The 18,820-nt window shown below is 39.8% G+C and overlaps 2 protein-coding genes, 2 long non-coding RNA genes and 1 pseudogene across 4 annotated transcripts; 1 reads left to right on the top strand and 4 right to left on the bottom strand.

The window, feature by feature from the left end:
* Nucleotides 1–111: 111 nt before the first annotated feature.
* LOC118113835 lies at nt 112–1,544 on the bottom strand. The gene is made up of 3 exons (XR_004697373.2): nt 1,436–1,544; nt 570–635; nt 112–170 (listed from the first exon to the last, which is right to left on the bottom strand). It is a non-coding gene; the product is annotated as an uncharacterized LOC118113835 (long non-coding RNA).
* A 1,348-nt stretch (nt 1,545–2,892) lies between these two features.
* On the bottom strand, nt 2,893–6,540 carry LOC124852276 (annotated as a pseudogene).
* Nucleotides 6,541–6,577: 37 nt separating this feature from the next.
* On the bottom strand, nt 6,578–7,499 carry LOC118113834. Its single transcript, XR_004697372.2, has 3 exons — nt 7,291–7,499; nt 7,038–7,094; nt 6,578–6,638 (listed from the first exon to the last, which is right to left on the bottom strand). It is a non-coding gene; the product is annotated as an uncharacterized LOC118113834 (long non-coding RNA).
* Nucleotides 7,500–8,292: 793 nt separating this feature from the next.
* On the bottom strand, nt 8,293–11,514 carry LOC118113844 (CD209 antigen-like protein C). Its single transcript, XM_035163877.2, has 6 exons — nt 11,236–11,514; nt 10,601–10,699; nt 10,325–10,513; nt 9,677–9,837; nt 9,208–9,329; nt 8,293–8,574 (listed from the first exon to the last, which is right to left on the bottom strand). The coding sequence occupies exons 1-6, from the start codon at nt 11,279–11,281 to the stop codon at nt 8,424–8,426; spliced, it is 768 nt and encodes a 255-aa protein (XP_035019768.2). The 5' UTR covers nt 11,282–11,514; the 3' UTR covers nt 8,293–8,423.
* A 1,044-nt stretch (nt 11,515–12,558) lies between these two features.
* On the top strand, nt 12,559–16,410 carry LOC118113104 (tetraspanin-13). Its single transcript, XM_035162477.2, has 6 exons — nt 12,559–12,769; nt 13,985–14,152; nt 14,376–14,456; nt 15,201–15,314; nt 15,401–15,517; nt 16,137–16,410. Exons 1-6 carry the CDS (start codon nt 12,707–12,709, stop codon nt 16,209–16,211), a joined length of 618 nt encoding a protein of 205 aa, XP_035018368.2. The 5' UTR covers nt 12,559–12,706; the 3' UTR covers nt 16,212–16,410.
* Nucleotides 16,411–18,820: the final 2,410 nt, after the last annotated feature.

The following is an 18,820-nucleotide window of genomic DNA, read 5'->3' as shown; positions in this document are numbered from 1 at the left end:
TGCTCCTCCAGCTGCTGCTCCTCCAGCTGCTGCTCCTCCAGCTGCTGCTCCTCCAGCTGCTGCTCCTCCACCTGCTGCTCCTCCAGCTGCTGTTCCTCCAGCTGCTGCTCCTCCAGCTGCTGCTCCTCCAGCTGCTGCTCCTCCTCCTGCTGCTCCTCCTGCTGCTTTTACTGACGTAGTGAAAATATTCCAATTCCTTATCAACATTATTATGGATATACCTGTGACCTGTGTATATTCTGACACACCATATGACTTCTATATATTATTGTTTTTTAAAGCAACACCATGCAAATTTTTATAGCAGCTACAATAAAATGTGTTTGATGGTTCAGTAACTTTGACTATGGAGAATGTTCCCTCTTTCATTCTCACTCCCCCACCCTGAACACCTATTCTTGCTCTATGTATTCAAAGTTACACAGCGATATAAACGGCAAAAGCCCAAACATTCAAGGTTGATGTGAAAATGTTTTAGAAAGTTCAGGAGGAGCAAATTTAGTTTCATTTTCAGACACAACATCACATTTGAAAAATTCACAAATTTGCACTTTTCTCAGATAACTTACTTTCAACAGTCGCTGCAGGAACTTCAGATTTAATTGTACAATCAATTGTAGAGTCCTCATTGTTTTCTGGTTGATAAAAAGAAACAAAAACAAGAAACAATCAGAAAGACCTATAAAAAACACTATTGTACATGTAGGAAGTGGATAAGCTGCACCTCTGCTAAATGTGTTTAAAGACTATAAAGTGCAGATGGAAGAATAGAAGTGTCGTCTGAAAGGGTTTCTGTGCTGTGGTCAGCGAAGGGACACAACAGAATGAGAAGAAGTTCCAGTTACACCGGGGATTCACACACTTTCCGAGCACGTCCAGGAAACTGAAGTAGATATCGGATCTGACATAAAAATGTTACCAGAATTGATACTGTATTGATCGTTAGGATTAGTTAGGATTGCTTACATGGCCTCTTTTTAATTTATTATGTTTAATGTTGTACCCATTCATCTGTCAATTACCTTTTTTTCCAATTTTACTTTAAACTGCTCCTATTGAGTGAGGGCGGCTGGAGCCATGGTTTCTGTTTAACTGAAAATTTGAAAATAATATTAATATATTTAAAAACAGGAAACTTCAAACCAAAAGGGGATTAATTATAACTGTGACTAATAACCTTTAAGTTGATTTTAATTGTAAGTGAACCAAAATTGACTGATACTAATGGCTGCTGAGGAATCCGTGTAGAGATGTTTGGTGTTCTTTAGAAATACTGTGCAGGAGGAAGTGGACACTTCAACATTACAAATCCAAAGTCAATGGTAAAATACAGTTCACAAAAAGCTGAGCTCACTCATCTCTTCTTTTTTGTGTGTTTCCCAGATGTGATGTAAGCTGCGTCATTAAAAACTCAGTCTGTTGAAATCAAACTCACTGTAGATGATGACACCGATGCACGCCATGAGCAGGACGCAGAGAATCCCAGAACCACCAGCAGCAGGACAAAGTGCCGAGAGTGTGCCGCTGCTGTTCCTCCAGCTGCTCCTCCACTGCTCCTCCAGCTGCTGCTCCTCCAGCTGCTGCTCCTCCAGCTGCTGCTCCTCCACCTGCTGCTCCTCCAGCTGCTGCTCCTCTACCTGCTGCTCCTCCAGCTGCTGCTCCTGTCCTCCAGCTGCTCCTCCTGCTGCTTTTACTGACGTAGTGAAAATATTCCAATTCCTTATCAACATTATTATGGATATACCTGTGACCTGTGTATATTCTGACACACCATATGACTTCTATATATTATTGTTTTTTAAAGCAACACCATGCAAATTTTTATAGCAGCTACAATAAAATGTGTTTGATGGTTCAGTAACTTTGACTATGGGGAATGTTCCCTCTTTCATTCTCACTCCCCCACCCTGAACACCTATTCTTGCTCTATGTATTCAAAGTTACACAGCGATATAAACGGCAAAAGCCCAAACATTCAAGGTTGATGTGAAAATGTTTTAGAAAGTTCAGGAGGAGCAAATTTAGTTTTATTTTCAGACACAACATCACATTTGAAAAATTCACAAATTTGCACTTTTCTCAGATAACTTATTTGTTACAGTCGCTGCAGGAACTTCAGATTGAACTGTAGAATAAATTGTAGAGTCCTCATTGTTTTCTGGTTGATTAAAAAAAACAAAAACAAGAAACAATCAGAAAGACCTATAAAAAACACTATTGTACATGTAGGAAGTGGATAAGCTGCACTTCTGCTAAATGTATTTAAAGATGATAAAGTGCTGATGGAAGAATAGAAGTGTCGTCTGAAAGGGTTTCTGTTCTGTGGTCAGCGAAGGGACACAACAGAATGAGAAGAAGTTCCAGTTACACCGGGGATTCACACACTTTCCGAGCACTTCCAGGAACTGATTTTTTTTTAAGGTTTTAAATCTATTGCGTGGAAATTTAACAAGTACGATTTATAATTGTTGTTAAGTAATAAGGTTAAATATTGAGTTGGTTTGTTCTATCAATTTATTTCATAGGAGTCACTTACCTTTCTGAGGACTGCCACCATTTTTGAAAACCACAGTCGCATAATGGAGTTCTTCCTCCATCCTTAAACTACAACAGTATCAGTATATGAATCTGAGGCTCATGTTTTAACCGTGACCTTTAGAGTTCAGAATCTTACAACCTTGAAAATCGCTGATTATTTCCTCTGTTCTAGTCACGTTCTGTGACCTCGGCTCTGGACCTGTCACCACTCAGAGGTGGTGACAGGTCAGGAAGGACACGAGGTCGTGTGTCAACACTTGAGTTTACAACAGATTAGACTCGAATGTGAGAAAACGACCTTATTGCATGTTCCAATAGTATTTAACACCTCCTCTGTAATATGAAGCGTGATGGTTCGGGGCACACTGTCTTTATTATGTACAATACTGTTTATCATATAATTTAATACTCATATCCAGAGACAAGAAACAACCTCATTCCTTAATGCAGTGAGAAAGATCAGGGAAACTCTACAATTATACAATACGACATTCAGTCATATAAAAACATTGGCACAAAAAAGGGGAACTTCAAATATTAATGACCGTAACATTCTCCAGTGATTTTGCAGAATTCATCTCGACACATTAGTTCTGTAAAACCAGTAACTTGTGTCAGACGGCAGTTTGCAAAACACAAACTCCCAGAGTGACAAGTGCACAACATGCAACACGTCGGACACAAGAACAGAACATTTGTTACAACAGTTTACACATTTTTACTGTAGATCCTAAAACACAAATCCTAAATCAGTGATTCTACATTGAACAACATAGATTTTTGGTTACAATGTAAAATATACTCTCAGCAAAAGTCATTGATATTTAATTGACTTGATTCAAAGATAATTATATTGACAGACGAGTCGAATCTACAACCTCCATCCACAAAATGGAAACCAGGTTGTGGTTTCTTATCTTTACACTTTTCACATATTCAAATATATTTGTCCAAAACGATCGTACACAGTAGTTAATAAAAACACTACATGTTAACACAAAATTATTGATACATAAAATTAACACTTGCACGCACAACACCCTTCGGTTGTTTCATTATGTTGTATCCATTATTGTTTTATGTGTGTTTACATTTTCCAAACGCTGGTGGAACAGTTTTGTAAAATTCAATTTGCATGCAAGGTTTGGAACGAGAAAACCCAATATGCTAACTGCCTGGAGTCCTTATGAGGGCTTCATGCTCACAGATGAATTTGTTCCACATTTTACGCTCTGCAGGGCCCCAGCTGGCTGTCGCATTATGCCCAGGGAATGTCATCGCATATCTACCATCATTATCAACTTTCGTCTGATTCCAGAACCTGCAAACACAGAACATGCTCATCAGTACCTCTAATAACTTTACAGATCATACCAACTAACTCCAATGGCCCTCAATGGGAAAAAGGAAAACTCAAGTACTCTGACAATCTGCACCTGATTTATGAACCGATACGTCACAGCATGAATAGATCTTTACCAGTTGCTGGCTGCAGGACTCGGTCCTCGGTTTATTAAGTATTCCCCAGGAAGTCAAGGAATATGTTCAACAACGCCCTCTCGCAATGTTAAAGAAAGTGAGAAAACATTCCTGGATCCCTACCAAAGTTTTTTGGGGTTCTCCCCTCACTCATCCCACATCCTTCTGCCAAGTTCTGTGGAAATCCGTCCTGTAGTTTTTATGTAATCTTGCTTACAAACAGGCGAACCCACAAACAGATGGGTGAAAACATAACCTCAGAGGGAACAACTCTGGCACATTCACAGGACTGATATCTACGAGTGTGTTATTTGGTTGGTTATTTGACTGCAGGGTCGTTCTCCTCATGTGAGACCTGACAGATGCTCAGAGGGAGATGAGGGAATTCAATTCTTACCCCTCAGTCTCATTGCGTCCATTGATCCAGATCCACTTGTCATCATTCTGACGCAATCCCATCCAGTATCCATGATAATTGTCGTGGTAGTACTTGGTGTGATTATTGATGAATTCCTGAAAGTGATCATCACAAACTTTTCACACTTCTCAGCATCGATAGTTTAACAAAACACAATTGTTTCCAGTTGAATTTTGTTTGCAATGTGAATATGCAGCGTTTCTTAATCAGCACAATTTCGTTATGTAATTTAAAGATCTATTTAAAATCTCATCCCCATTACACAAATGCAGACTCTGTGTTATTGGGGCTTTTGGCGATGGAGCTCACCTGCTCTTGTAAACTGTCAACAACAACCAGGTCTGCATCAGTGTTTTGACAAAGTGTCCGTGCTTGATCCCATGTCTTCCAGGGCGGATTGCTCATAAAACTGGTAGCAGTGATCCTGGGCGAGGAATCCAACTCTCCCGGCACGGCTGACACTCTGTACTCAGGAAAGAAGCCGAGAAACGTTATTTTAAGAACTAAATGTCCGTTTAAAATCCACACAGACACAAACATAGTAAGAACAGACGAGCTTCTTCTACATCCAAGAGACCAAAGAGCAAAAACATATATAGTAAATATAAATTAAATATCACCAATTTAAGTTTGACACATTACAATCGCTGCCGTAGTTAAACACAATAGTTTTAGAGGCTTGGCAACGGCTACTGACATTTACACTTTATTATATGAGCATTGCAGTTTTTAGCTTTTACCTTAAATAAACAAATATATCTATACTCTCAGTGTATATCTGTGAGTTTAGAGCTAGACTCACTGTGTGGTTGTACATATAAATATATATAAAGCACTTTGAGTGGTTGTTAAGAGAGCTAAATAAATGCAGTCCCTTTATATACGCACTCTTGTCTGGGCAGAATTTATTGACTGGGAAGTTTTGGAACGTCATGATGACTCCGAGCGTCCTGTTGAGATCATCTCTGTCTCTGGTCAGCACCTCGGTCTCGTTCTCCAAGATTTGTTTCTCCATCATCAGCTGATGATTTTCCTTCTCGAGGTGGATGACGTTTTCTGCGACAGCTTCCTGGGCCTTCATGACCCAACAGACTGCAGTGATGGTGGGAAAGAGACGGCGCACTGGTCAGTCCAGTGGATACATGTGGAGGAATATTCTCTTCCATTGGCCCACGTGCTTTACTCCTGAACCTTTTTAAAAAATCATCTCCTACCCATCATTGATTTCCATGCTTTTGTCATGTGGCAGTCTCATTTTCTTTATTTGATTTCACCATGGAGTTTGCTTACAATCAAGCCAACTCCAAAATACATCATAAGCTAAGCTATAACAACATCAAAACAAATAAAATAATTATCGTTATTATTATCAACATAACAATTATTTATGATACCCTATTATACCCTTTATTTGAAAACAATATGTCTCACTTTCCAACTCGTTTCTTTTCAAAGAACTGGACATTTAGTTGCTGGATTTAAAGACGCAGCCAACTATCTGCTCTCTCATGTCAATTCATTATTTTTAATGTTGTACCCATTCATCTGTCAATTACCTTTTTTTCCAATTTTACTTTAAACTGCTCCTATTGAGTGAGGGCGGCTGGAGCCATGGTTTCTGTTTAACTGAAAATTTGAAAATAATATTAATATATTTAAAAACAGGAAACTTCAAACCAAAAGGGGATTAATTATAACTGTGACTAATAACCTTTAAGTTGATTTTAGGAGGAGGAAGTGGACACTTCAACATTACAAATCCAAAGTCAATGGTAAAATACAGTTCACAAAAAGCTGAGCTCACTCATCTCTTCTTTTTTGTGTGTTTCCCAGATGTGATGTAAGCTGCGTCATTAAAAACTCAGTCTGTTGAAATCAAACTCACTGTAGATGATGACGCCGATGCACGCCATGAGCAGGACGCAGAGAATCCCCAAGCACACCAGCAGCAGGACAAAGTGCCGAGAGTGTGCCGCTGCTGTTCCTCCAGCTGCTGCTCCTCCAGCTGCTGCTCCTCCACCTGCTGCTCCTCCAGCTGCTGCTCCTCCAGCTGCTGCTCCTCCAGCTGCTGTTCCTCCAGCTGCTGCTCCTCCAGCTGCTGCTCCTCCACCTGCTGCTCCTCCACCTGCTGCTCCTCCACCTGCTCCAGCTGCTGCTGCTCCTCCACCTGCTGCTCCTCCTCCTGCTCCTCTTGCTGCTTTTACTGACGTAGTGAAAATATTCCAATTCCTTATCAACATTATTATGGATATACCTGTGACCTGTGTATATTCTGACACACCATATGACTTCTATATATTATTGTTTTTTAAAGCAACACCATGCAAATTTTTATAGCAGCTACAATAAAATGTGTTTGATGGTTCAGTAACTTTGACTATGGAGAATGTTCCCTCTTTCATTCTCACTCCCCCACCCTGAACACCTATTCTTGCTCTATGTATTCAAAGTTACACAGCGATATAAACGGCAAAAGCCCAAACATTCAAGGTTGATGTGAAAATGTTTTAGAAAGTTCAGGAGGAGCAAATTTAGTTTCATTTTCAGACACAACATCACATTTGAAAAATTCACAAATTTGCACTTTTCTCCCATAACTTACTTTCTACAGGAACTTCAGATTGAACTGTAGAATAAATTGTAGAGTCCTCATCGTTTTCTGGTTGATAAAAAAACCACAAAAAAAACATGAAACAATCAGAAACACCTATAAAAAACACTATGTACATGTAGGAAGTGGATAAGCTGCACTTCTATATAAGAATAGAAGAGTTGTCTGAAAGGGTTTTTGTGTTGTGGTCAGCGAAAGGACACAACAGGCCGATAAGACCAGGAATTTCATAGGAGTCATTTACCTTTCTGAGGACTGCCACCATTTTTGAAAACCACAGTCGCATAATAGAGTTCTTCCTCCATCCTTAAACTTCGTTCATCGCCGTATTTGTGTCAGTGCAGAGAAGGAGAGCAGGTATTTAAAATGAACTGTGGCGGATGCTTGAAAGGCTTGACCGAACAATAACACCTCCGCACTACCTCATAGAGAACAAACGAGGTTCCTCTTCCCTCATCACCTCACATGTAAACTGAACCTTCTCAATTTGCATGTGACATGTTCTTACTGGACGAAGTCAAACAGTGATGCTGAAGCTGCAGCTTGTTTTGTGGCCAATGATTACACACGGTGTGAGTTGTCCCTTCGCAGTTGGACGTCTGGAATTGAGGAAGTTACCAAAGTCAGTATTTTGTCGTGTTTTTTTTATTATGGGGAGATAAATCATATTCAGCACAATGGGTTCGTTTGCTCACAGTGTCCCTGACCTTTGACCAGCAAATTCTAATCAGGCCATTATTGGGTCACAGTGAATATTCTTTAGCAAATTTCAAAAGATCCACTGTTTTACTTTTGCATTTCGAGGAATAAAGTTGGAAAGTTGAACGACCTGTTTGAATGTCTGTGTCAGTCCGATATAGGGAAATAGAAAACAAATGACCAAATCGATCTGCTGGTGGTTTTGACCCAGTTGCAAACCACTGCTGTAGTTAACCCGACGACGTAGAAGAAGATATTTTCATCTCTGACTGCGACAGACTGCTGGTCGCCTGTTTATTCAAAGTTTATAGATGGTGAACGTATCATATGTCCAAGTTGCACCAAAATCAGTAGTGCACTTCCCTATTTACGGTTTGTGCTCCACATACAGACAGACATCAGTAGGTAGATAGATAGAAAATAAACAAAATTGACATTAAAAGGTCAATTTTCTTCCTTATCTTTTTCATTTAGTATAAACAGAACAATGTTTGTAGGACCAGACCCTTGGTATAAATGCTGAAAACACAAATGAGTGACAAAAAAGTAAAGTTTCTTGCGGCTTTATATTTTTACAACATCATGAAAAACATACACGACTCATGAAGACAAACAAAGAGAGGGCTTTCAGTTTTATTTGTCACAAGTTAAAAAACCTATTTTACTGAAAACTGCTTCCTAATCCGGTTTGTTTAAGGCTCTTGTTTCACAGATCCAGCGTTTCCGCACGCTGCACCACGACTTGTTCCAGTTGGCCAGCTTATCGGCACGAGGTAAACTTAGAGCACAAGACACTCTGTCCAAGAAGCTTGTTCCTTCTGTCCAGTACCTAGTGGAGAAAGAAAAGATTCAGATGAGAAGATTCATACCATTCCCAGCAAGTTATAAGCAACTTTAACTTAGCTTAGCTTAGCATGAAGACTTGAAACCATAGACTGTACATAAAGATGGATGATGTGTCTCCACTTCCTCCCACTATTCAAAAAATGAAGAGGAAACACGAACGCTGCCGTCCGGCACATTTGGACTAATTTGGTGTTCAGCTGCAACATGTAACTTCACCACTAGATGTCACTAAATTCCACACACTGAACCTTTACCGTATACTTTGACTTTTTAGTTTGGTTCATGTTCCATCCACTAACACGGAGGAGGCAGGGTTTATGACCTATGCTGCAGCCAGCCACCATGTCGCGATCGAGATGCTTTGGCTTCATACTTAGGGAGCCAATTTTTCAGAGGTGAAACTTTGCCTTCTGTTCACTTCCAAGGTGTGAGGCCGGGGGGGGTGGTGGGGGGGGGAACGAATAAAACATTTACTTCCTGTGGCAAATCGCAGCGTGGCTTCGCTTGGAGTGAATCATCCGTTCGTTTGGGGTAATGATAAAGTGTCTGACCTGTGGCCGGGATTCCTTCTTATTAAAATGACATATGGAGAAATGTTTGATTAGTGTGTTTTTACTGAAAAGTGACGTTGGTTCCATCCACCCACATCCATTTGCTCGCGTCGTTCTTGTTGCTCAATCCAATCCAATAGGCGTGATTTTCCTCATTATAGGCCATAGTGTGGTTGTTGATGAATTCCTACATTTGTGAGACAGGTGTGAGAGAAGTTATCTGTCATGTGTCCACAATGATACGACAATAATCATCGAGAAAGATGAAAAATAATGTGAAATACAGATGAAAATACAGATGCAAGAAACAGGAACATTAAAAAGATATCAGTCAGGGTTAGAGACACGTGAAAGAGAATTAAAAACAAATTAAATTGGCAAATGGAATTTCATTTACACAATTATAAAGTACGTCTTGACTCTAAATATTCAAACAAATCATCTTTTGTGTCTAAAGTCACCTGAGCACATCCTCCAACCCTGATCCATGAGGACAGAGGTGCGTGTAAGTGAAAACGATAGAATCTGTCTTGCCTGTTCCTCCAAGCTTTCAATCACCACCAGATCTGCCTCCTTGTCTTTGCAGAACTTACGACTGTTCGGCCACGTCTTCCCTTGTTGTTGATTATCAGATTGGACAAAAAAGTAGCAGCTCCATTGAAAAGGAATCCAGCCGCCCAGACAAGTTCTACACACTGTCAGACAAGAGTCAAGCAACAAAATTATAGTCATAACCATAGCTGTTTAATGTATATATAAAAAATATATACAATGCATTATATAATATATGTAAGTGTAGAAACTAATCTGTCTAAACAAGTCTAAATGTGCCTGATTTTATTCATCAAGATCCAGGAATTATTTCCCTGGGAAATCTGTGAAAATGTAAAAAAAAACAGGCCTGATCTCACAATGTTAAAGAAAGTATATATTCTTTTTTTGGCCCATGTCTCATCCTCCCAACAATTTTCATGGAAATCCATTGGGTAGATTTTGCATAAACCCACTGACAAACAAAGCGACCAACGGACAGGGCTGAAAACACACTGTCCTGGACGAGGCTGATAAAATCAAGATGATAAAATCTAACATTTACAATTTAGGAACTTAAAGCTTTGAGGTTTGAGGAATGGAAACACTGGAAAACAGCATCTTTGCATCAATAGCAAGGTGTTTGTTCACCTTTCCCTGGGCAGTGGGTTGCCACTGGAAAGGTTTCGTACTGGAGGATGACCCCCATGGTCCAGTTGAGTCCGTCTCTCTCTCTGCTCAGCTCCTCGCTCCGTCTCTCCAAGTCGTCCTTCTCCTTCTGCAGCTGCAGATTCTGAGCTGCTGCATTTTGCATGTGCTGCTCTGACGTGAGTGATGTCACTGCAGAACAGGAAAGATTTACCGTCGCACTCACAGTCAGCCAGGGTCAAAGTGCAGTGGGGAGCAGGGACAGACAGACGGACTCACTTCTGAGGGCGATGGCGACCGACACCAGGACGACGCAGAGGATCCCACACGCTGCTGTCACCAGGGGAAGCAGAGTGTGCAGAAGTTTCTTCTCTTTTTCTAGTAGAAGAACAACAAACAATCACGTTATTAAGTTCATTGAAATATCATGTATATAGATGTAAAATACAAATATTAATAAGTTATTAAATCACTTCTTAAAACCATGTTTTATAGACTTTTTTTTATGTTTTTACACTTTTATTCTTTTTACATGTATTTATTCGCTCCTCATGTAAAGTGATCGTCTTCTTCTCATTGTTCATATTCTTTTTATTTATATTTATATGATTCTTTCTTCTTATCACTTTTATTTCTTAACCGTTTTTATTTTTGGTGTGAATGAGTTTCCTGTGTCTGTCAAAGCACTTTGTAAACCCCGTTTTCAAACGTACCATATAAATAAGGTTAAAATGATAACATAAAAATACAAATATATGAAATGTCTTTATAGTTGTCACGATATATTGGTAGAAATGGAAATATATATAAATGGAAACAGCCACGTTAAGTCAAATCTGTAGTGAAGTGCAATACGTGAGCATCAGATTCCTCAAGTAGAATTAAAAACTTCAGAATATAAGACTTTCACTTACTGTCAGTCTTGGAAGTTGCTCTGACGTGATTCGGTTCTTGCTCCATTGTTTTCAGTTTTAAGATAATTGTTTGTGTGAATGAGTCAGAGACAGAAGCTGACTCCCTGCAGCTGGTTGAATGGGGACTGTCCTCACTGGCTGTGTGGACGGTGGAAACAAACAGGGAAAACACAGATTCTCTCCGGTCCACAGCTGCTCAATGCATATTGGCGTTTGTGAGTTGTTGCTGGTGTGGTACGTTGCAACAAGAGGCGCGGCCTTGACTGTAGTCTGGTTTCAGAGAAGCCAACTGAGGCTGATTTCATGAGCTCCACTTCCTCTTTTTGGGAGAATGTTGTGAAACAGTAATTTCTTTCTTTACTTTGGCTATCGGACAGGCTGCTTTTATTGTGAAGAGCCCATGTTTATTTCTTAACATGTTAATACAAATACTACATCATATAGCTTCACACAGGCGGTTTGGTTGTATATAGACTGTGTATAAAGATGGACGTCATGAAGGCTCACCCCGAAAGTGAAGCTAAAGCGTCTCAATCGCCCTCTAAAGGTCGGCTGCAGAATACCTCCTCCCTGTTAAAAGGTCACATGTCAAATAGAGAACCAAAGTTTTCAGATTGTTCTTATCACTCTGATGTTTGTTTGAATGTTCCTTTTTTATGTTAAGTTTGATTTGGGGTTGTTATTTGATGATATAAAAACAAGGGGAAACATTATGATTGACAGCTGAGACTGACTCACGACTACACTCTGGTGTCAAACGAGGTTAGCGACACAAGATGGCAGCATCAGCATGCAGGACATTTTGTATATATATTTTTGTAAATGACCACAGGTTAATTAGTGTGAAAAGTACATGACAGAACGTGTTTTCTGCTGCTCTGATGTCAGAAAACCTTGTGTTTTTCCATCACAACCATATTAATGAAATGCTGACGACACATCATCTTCTAGAGACTATATGTAGCCACCAGGGGGAGCCATAGAGAGCTGTCATCATAAGTAGAAAGTGTGCTTTCATTTGAAAATCCACCTGTCATTCAAGTGAAGTGAACATAAACACAACTTTGAAAGACAATAAACATAAAACGAACAAAACTTGTTCTGTTGTGCTGTGAATTTAACAAAAATAAATACAGATATTTTTTATTGTTTTAATTTAGTTATTTTTAATGTAGGAATAAAATATAGAAGTAATTAAAGTGCTGTCATCTCTCTCACACTCATCCGGGTTAATGTTTGACTAGATAATAACACCAATGCTTTTCATGCGTGACTCGTGCGTAACAGAGGCTGGCGACGAATCAGCGCGCAGGATGTGTCCAGGAAACGCTCCGTGGTTTGGTCTCTCCCTCCTTCAGACCAGCAGGTACCAGGAGCCGGGGACGATCGAGGCGCACTCGGCCTCTCGGGAAGACGAAGGAAGCAGAAATATCTTGAATCTGAATCTGTGAGGACCGTGCGCGGAGCAGCGATGGTTTGTGGAGGATACATCTGCACCAAGAACGCACTGTGCGCGCTCAACATACTTTATGTCGTGAGTAGAAGTTTACAGCTGTTACATCGTAGGAAGAAATGCTGGGAGGTGTCAGTGGGACTCATGAGAATGAAGAGGATGTAGTTTCTTCTTTGCTGTGGAGCAGGTGGTGTTGGTGTTGGAGGAAATGACCAGGCCCAGTTAATGGCAGCCACTTGCTGCTTGCACCGTTTGTGGTATCTCTACACAGAGATAAGAACAAGTACTTCGGCACATGAAGTATAAATACTTCTGTCTGCATCATTATAAACCAAGAACAACCTATTTCTACTGTTTTTTGTTTCCATGTATAATCTCTTTAACAAACATCTGTCGACACTAATCTTGATCCTGTTTTTTTTAAGATAAAAAAATTAATAACATTTTATTGTAATGTCCTGAATTATATATGGAAACTTTGGAGCTGGTCTACATGTGCAGGAGTTTGTCTGTCACCCCTGAATCTGCAGATTTCAATTGAGCAGTAAACTAAACTAATAACAACGTGCAGAAACATAGAATTTAAAGACAAAGCCAGTTTCTTCATAAAGTAAAATCCCAGAAATAGATTTAATTACAGCTGCGACAATTATCTCATAAATTATTTAGTCTGTTGACAGGGTAGTTATTTAGCAAATTTAATAATTCTATTTAATTGAAAAAAACATGGGAGAATTTGTTTCTTTTTCTTTGTCATGCGTGGTATTAAACATATCTGGGAAATTTGAAAAAATCAAGTATTATTTACTCTTTAGTTCTTATATCCACCTCTAAACTATATAAAACAGCCCATTTTAACACAATTACTATATTTAACAACCTTACTTTACTCCTTCCTCTTGTTTAATGTACGTCCAGTATCGGAAAAGATGGGGACACAGTGAAGTTTGGCTCCTAAACCAAAACACAAATTCAATAAATTTATCACTTAACAAAATTACCATGACATCATATACTTTCCATGATAATTTTAGTGTAGAAAACGATATATACGTGACATTTGATCATAAATACTTTTGTACATTGCATGTTACATAAACCACTGTCCCTCAAAGACATTAAACTATAATAGTATTCTACATCTTGATGTTTTTACTCAGAATAACAGACAAAAACTGAGCGAAAAAGATGAATTGTCCACATGTATTTGCTTTAGTGTGGACTGGACGTTTGCTGAGTTTAAAGCAAGTTGCATATCTGCCTTTTTAAAGCTTTTCTTTGACGCTGACATTGTAGTTGGTGAGTCTGCTGCTGATCGGAGGGGCCGCCTGGGGGAAATGGTTCGGCCTGGTCTCAAGCATCAGGGTGGTGGCAGGCGTCATTGGCGTGGGCATCTTCCTGTTCCTGGTTGCCTTCGTGGGTCTGTGCGGCGCCCTGAAGCACCACCAGGTCCTGCTCTTCTTTGTATCCTTTGGCCCGGGGAGTCGTCGCACACGTGCTGACGGGCGTTTGTGTGACCAAGCTGAATGAAAAGCAAACAACCCGAAGCTCTCAGAGGATTTTACTCCTCTGTTGAGTCTGTGATCTGAGGGGGGTTTTGTGTAGCAGCAACACAAAGAAACTGTTTTCACGTTGATTTGATCTGATGTTGATTTGATCTGATGTTGATTTCCTGAACACGATCCAGTACATGATGATTCTGTTCCTCGTGTTCGTGGTGCAGTTCGTGGTGTCCTGTGCTTGTCTGGCCCTGAATAAAGACCAACAGGTACGTTCGTGTTGTCTGTGCTGACAATAATAGTTATATTGTTACATTTTTATATATTATCTATTATTATTTATAAATTTTTGCAGTAATGCATCTTGACATTGTTTCCAACCGCCAATAAACCGAACAACATCTAAGAAATAAATAATAACCAAACTTTATTTCTATAGCTCTTATCTAAAGAAGGTTGCAAAGTTCTTTCCAAAATACATCGAAATAAAACAAAACAAGAGAAAAAAAAGGATGTAAACATGATTGCATCAATATTATAAATCAGCAAAATCATTGATATTATACAGAAATTAGTCTTTTTATAGAATGAGGACTTTTACTCGGGTGCATTAAGTATATTTTCACACTCAATGTTCGGAAACCTCCTCACGAGGCCCCATGTCAATAACTTTCTGCCAAAAGCTTCACAACTTTACAGGTTTGGTTGGAGAACTGAACATCTAAATTAAAACTTTACTCGTTTACTATTATTAATGTGGACAGTTTGCAGAAAATAATTAGTTTGGTTTGATGTAGGGCCCCCGGGGTCCCTTCTGCTGGGGGCCACCCAGGTCCCTTGACTTTTTATTTCTACACCACGACACTGCTGCTTCTGTACTTTAGACAGAGCTGAATGCTTCGTCCGTCCATGTTGACTTTGGTGGTTCAGTTTACAGCCTCATCCTGCTGCCGGCTGTTCTCCAGCTTTAACAGTTACAGGAAACACAACCTGTGTGTGACTTTCGTTCACAGAACCATCTGCTGGAGATCGGCTGGAACAAATCCGAGGCCACTCAACTGGACGTGGAGAAAACACTCAACTGCTGCGGCTTCTCCAAAATCAACTACAATGGCACCTGTGCTGCTGTGAGTGACTCGTCTGGATGTGGATTGATGTGAACGTGTCTCTGGGAGTTATTAAATTTTTCCTCCTTTTCTTCCTCTTCTTGTAGATTTGCTTTAAAGACCCGTCACCATCTTGTGAAACCTGCTCAAACATCATCCAGCGGTATGCCGGAAAGGTGCTGCGGTTTGTGGGCGGTGTCGGGCTCTTCTTCAGCTTTACAGAGGTCAGTGAAATGCCATAGTGACAAAGCTAACAAGTTTTAAACCTGTGGAATTTGGTGTGAGATGGGAGCTGATCATAGACTCTGCTTCCTCCCACTACCCAGAAATGAAGCCAAAATATACCAGAGTTTTGCGCAGTATGCTAGCGATCAGGGATTTGAGACTTTGTGGTTAACTTAGATTTTAGAAAAGACCATAGGTTTATATAAGATGGACGACGCATCTCCACTTCATCCCACTATCGAGAAATTAAGCCAAAATATCCCGGATACGAACGCTGCCATCTTGTGCCATACTTTGCGCAGTAGCGTTAAGAGGACGGAGCCGCGAGTCATTCTGAGCTGTCAATCATGACTGACTGTTTTTATTGCATCAAATAGCTAATTAAAGCCAAACTTATTGGAAAAATCAACACCTGACAAACATCAGCGTGATGAGAAGTAGCTAAACTGCAAGAAACATCTTTTCAGAAATATTTATCCAACGTTTATTTCAACCAGTCAAGTTGCTTTGGCTTCAATTTTGCCATCATGTCGTCCATGTTTAAACAGTCTGTAATGAAGATGATGACGTTTTAATGTGAACATCAGAAAACTGACCGCTGTCTGTATTTCCTTTCAGATCTTCGGAGTTTGGCTCGCCCACAGATACAGAAATCTCAAAGATCCCCGATCAAACCCTGGAGCCTTTCTATAGCCAAGCACAGATTAATAAATTGCACTGCTGAATAACTCTTTGTCCCCATAAATGACCTGTACATCTGTTTAATGTAAGGCAGAAAAAAAGAAAGTTTTATGGAACTTTTCGGACATTATCTCTTCTCTTAATCTTTGCTGCTCAATTACTCTCTAAATTATGTAAGTTTTGATGCTGAAAATAAATGTTGTGTCTTTAAGTATGTTAGTACACTTATTTACTGCTGTTTCTAAGAGTTGGAGAAGATCTTTATCACTCAAAAGCCTGGAGCCTGGAGCTAGCAGCCAGCTAGCTTAGCTCAGCCGAGCTTAAAACCTTGAAACAGAGGAGAACAGTTAGCATGGCTCCGTCCAAAGTTAACTAAATGGACACTTCTATGCTTATTGATAAACACATGCTTCTATATCTTTCTTATTTAATAATAAAACGACCAAACTGTAAGAAGATAGAGGATCTACAGGGAGGTTTTGTGCCGGACAATTTTCAGGTGGTAGCATTGACACACTGAACACACTCACACCTCCTATGCAACTGGAATGCTATCAATTCGGGTTATGCGGTTGTGACGTCATTCCGAGGGCCGAGGGCCGAGTTATAATGGAACGCAGCACTAGTCTTCATGCTAAGCTAAGCTAGCTGGTTGCTGACTACATATCTATATATTTACGAAATATACCTATTCTTGACAGCGGTAATATTCAGCTACTTTAACCTCACTTTCCAAAATGAATTCCGTCGTTTGGGAAAACACGGTCACTCCAGCCGCACTTTGAAAATTGATGTGCATCTATTCGTTGTCTTACGGTAAAGGTCTTTGAAGCAGAATAAAGGCAGAAGGCAAACGATAAAAGTGTAATGACACGTATAGAAAGTATTACTTTTAAAAATCCTTGAGAGGTGACACCGATATTTGACCTCACTCTTGTTCATGGTGATAATTTTACAGTAAGAACTCTTGACGTTCAGATAGTGGGGGTCACCTTGAACAAGAGTTTGGTAAAATATCTGCGTCAACTCAAGGATTTTTTGCTAATCATATTTAATATGAGCAAGTTATGAGTGTCATAATGAAAAAGTGGCCAACTTTGCCTTTTAATTTTCATATAAAACCATATTTTCCATTTCATTATACTTGTTGTCATTTGTCTTTGGCCTTTTTTTTTGCGCTCCCACCATAAGACCACAAATACAAACCATTACAATTAGTTTTTTTTCACATGACCTGTGACCTGTAGCTGCGTCCTTCTGCTTCGTCATAGAAGCTCACAGGTCGCTGTGTTTACTCACCACACAAACACACACCTTGTGCAAATAAAATGCACGTTAGCACCACGAGTGTAGCACCACTCCCAGATAAGCGCTTCACAGGTGAACACACAGACAGACACACACACGCACACACACTCTGCAGACAGTGGATTTGTGTTGGACTTACAGAAAACTGCAGGAAAAGATTAAAATTGAGTACAATCTGTTCCAGCTCGATAGACAGAGATCGATATTATCAACACTAACATTTTGTTTTATTTTTGTATTTATTGCTCTTTGATTTGAATAAAAACAATATTACAATCTGAGCGTAATGAACTTAATCATGTCCCACAATATTTATTCTCTCATGGTTTGTAATTTTCCCTAAATGGTCCAAAATAAAACAATTAAGAAATAAAATGCAGAGTTGTTATCACTCAGGAGGTGAAAACTTTGTGCCACATGACTCGCTCACATTCCTCACCCCAAACAGGATGCCAACCAGGAAGTGTACTGGCTGTTTACGTTCCTCTGTGGATAACGAACTCCTCAGGCAGAGTAACCTGTTCACCAATGTTACCCTGACGTCAGATAGTCCAGCATCTGCACCGTGTTAATTAAATCCACTGTGTGCACAACAGGTCATTAACTGTAACCTGTATTTTCATCCATCTATTCGATCAAAGGTCATTTCTGACCCCAAGCAAGGGAGGAAACAAATGCTGATTGGGCTTCACATGAATTGAAAAGTTTGTAAATGATATTGTGAATTATACAGATGTGAACTTAATGGTTTATTACAAATGGAGCAGTTTTACAAAGGCTGAAGATAAGTGAGGAGTTGGCGAGTTAAATGTAGAAATTGGTGGCGCCCATCTGAAGTGTGTCCAGCTCACGTCAGTCACTTATCAGCTCGTATTGTCAGTGTGGATCTTTACTGGAAGGGAGATGTCATATGTTAAGATCTGGGTTACGTGTTGCAGCATTTGCAAACAAAGAAAACATGACCACACCTCATCTCAGTGTGAACAACTTATTAAATCTATAAAGGAAACGTTTCCAGTTTTTCAAGTCGGTATTTAAACAACAGTCGTGTGTCCAGACGTGAACATAGACAGGTTTTACAGGCTGTGAGTTCATCTTCTTCCTTTCTGTTCGTGCTGGTCTCCTGACGACAAAAGGTTTGGTGAGTCACAGAAAATGGTAAATAAATGTCATGGTATACTAATGCATCAAAACCGGCTTAAACTACAATTACCTCGCTGTGGTTGAACGCCTCCTCCACAGTGCAGTTCCTTTTTCCTGGCTCACATGAGGTGATTGTGATCTTTGACCACTGCGCTCTTATCAGGTTATCT

This window comes from Hippoglossus stenolepis, chromosome 8 (genome assembly GCF_022539355.2).
Source record: "Hippoglossus stenolepis isolate QCI-W04-F060 chromosome 8, HSTE1.2, whole genome shotgun sequence".
Lineage (NCBI taxonomy): Eukaryota > Metazoa > Chordata > Actinopteri > Pleuronectiformes > Pleuronectidae > Hippoglossus > Hippoglossus stenolepis.
This window is presented reverse-complemented; position numbering and strand designations above follow the sequence as displayed.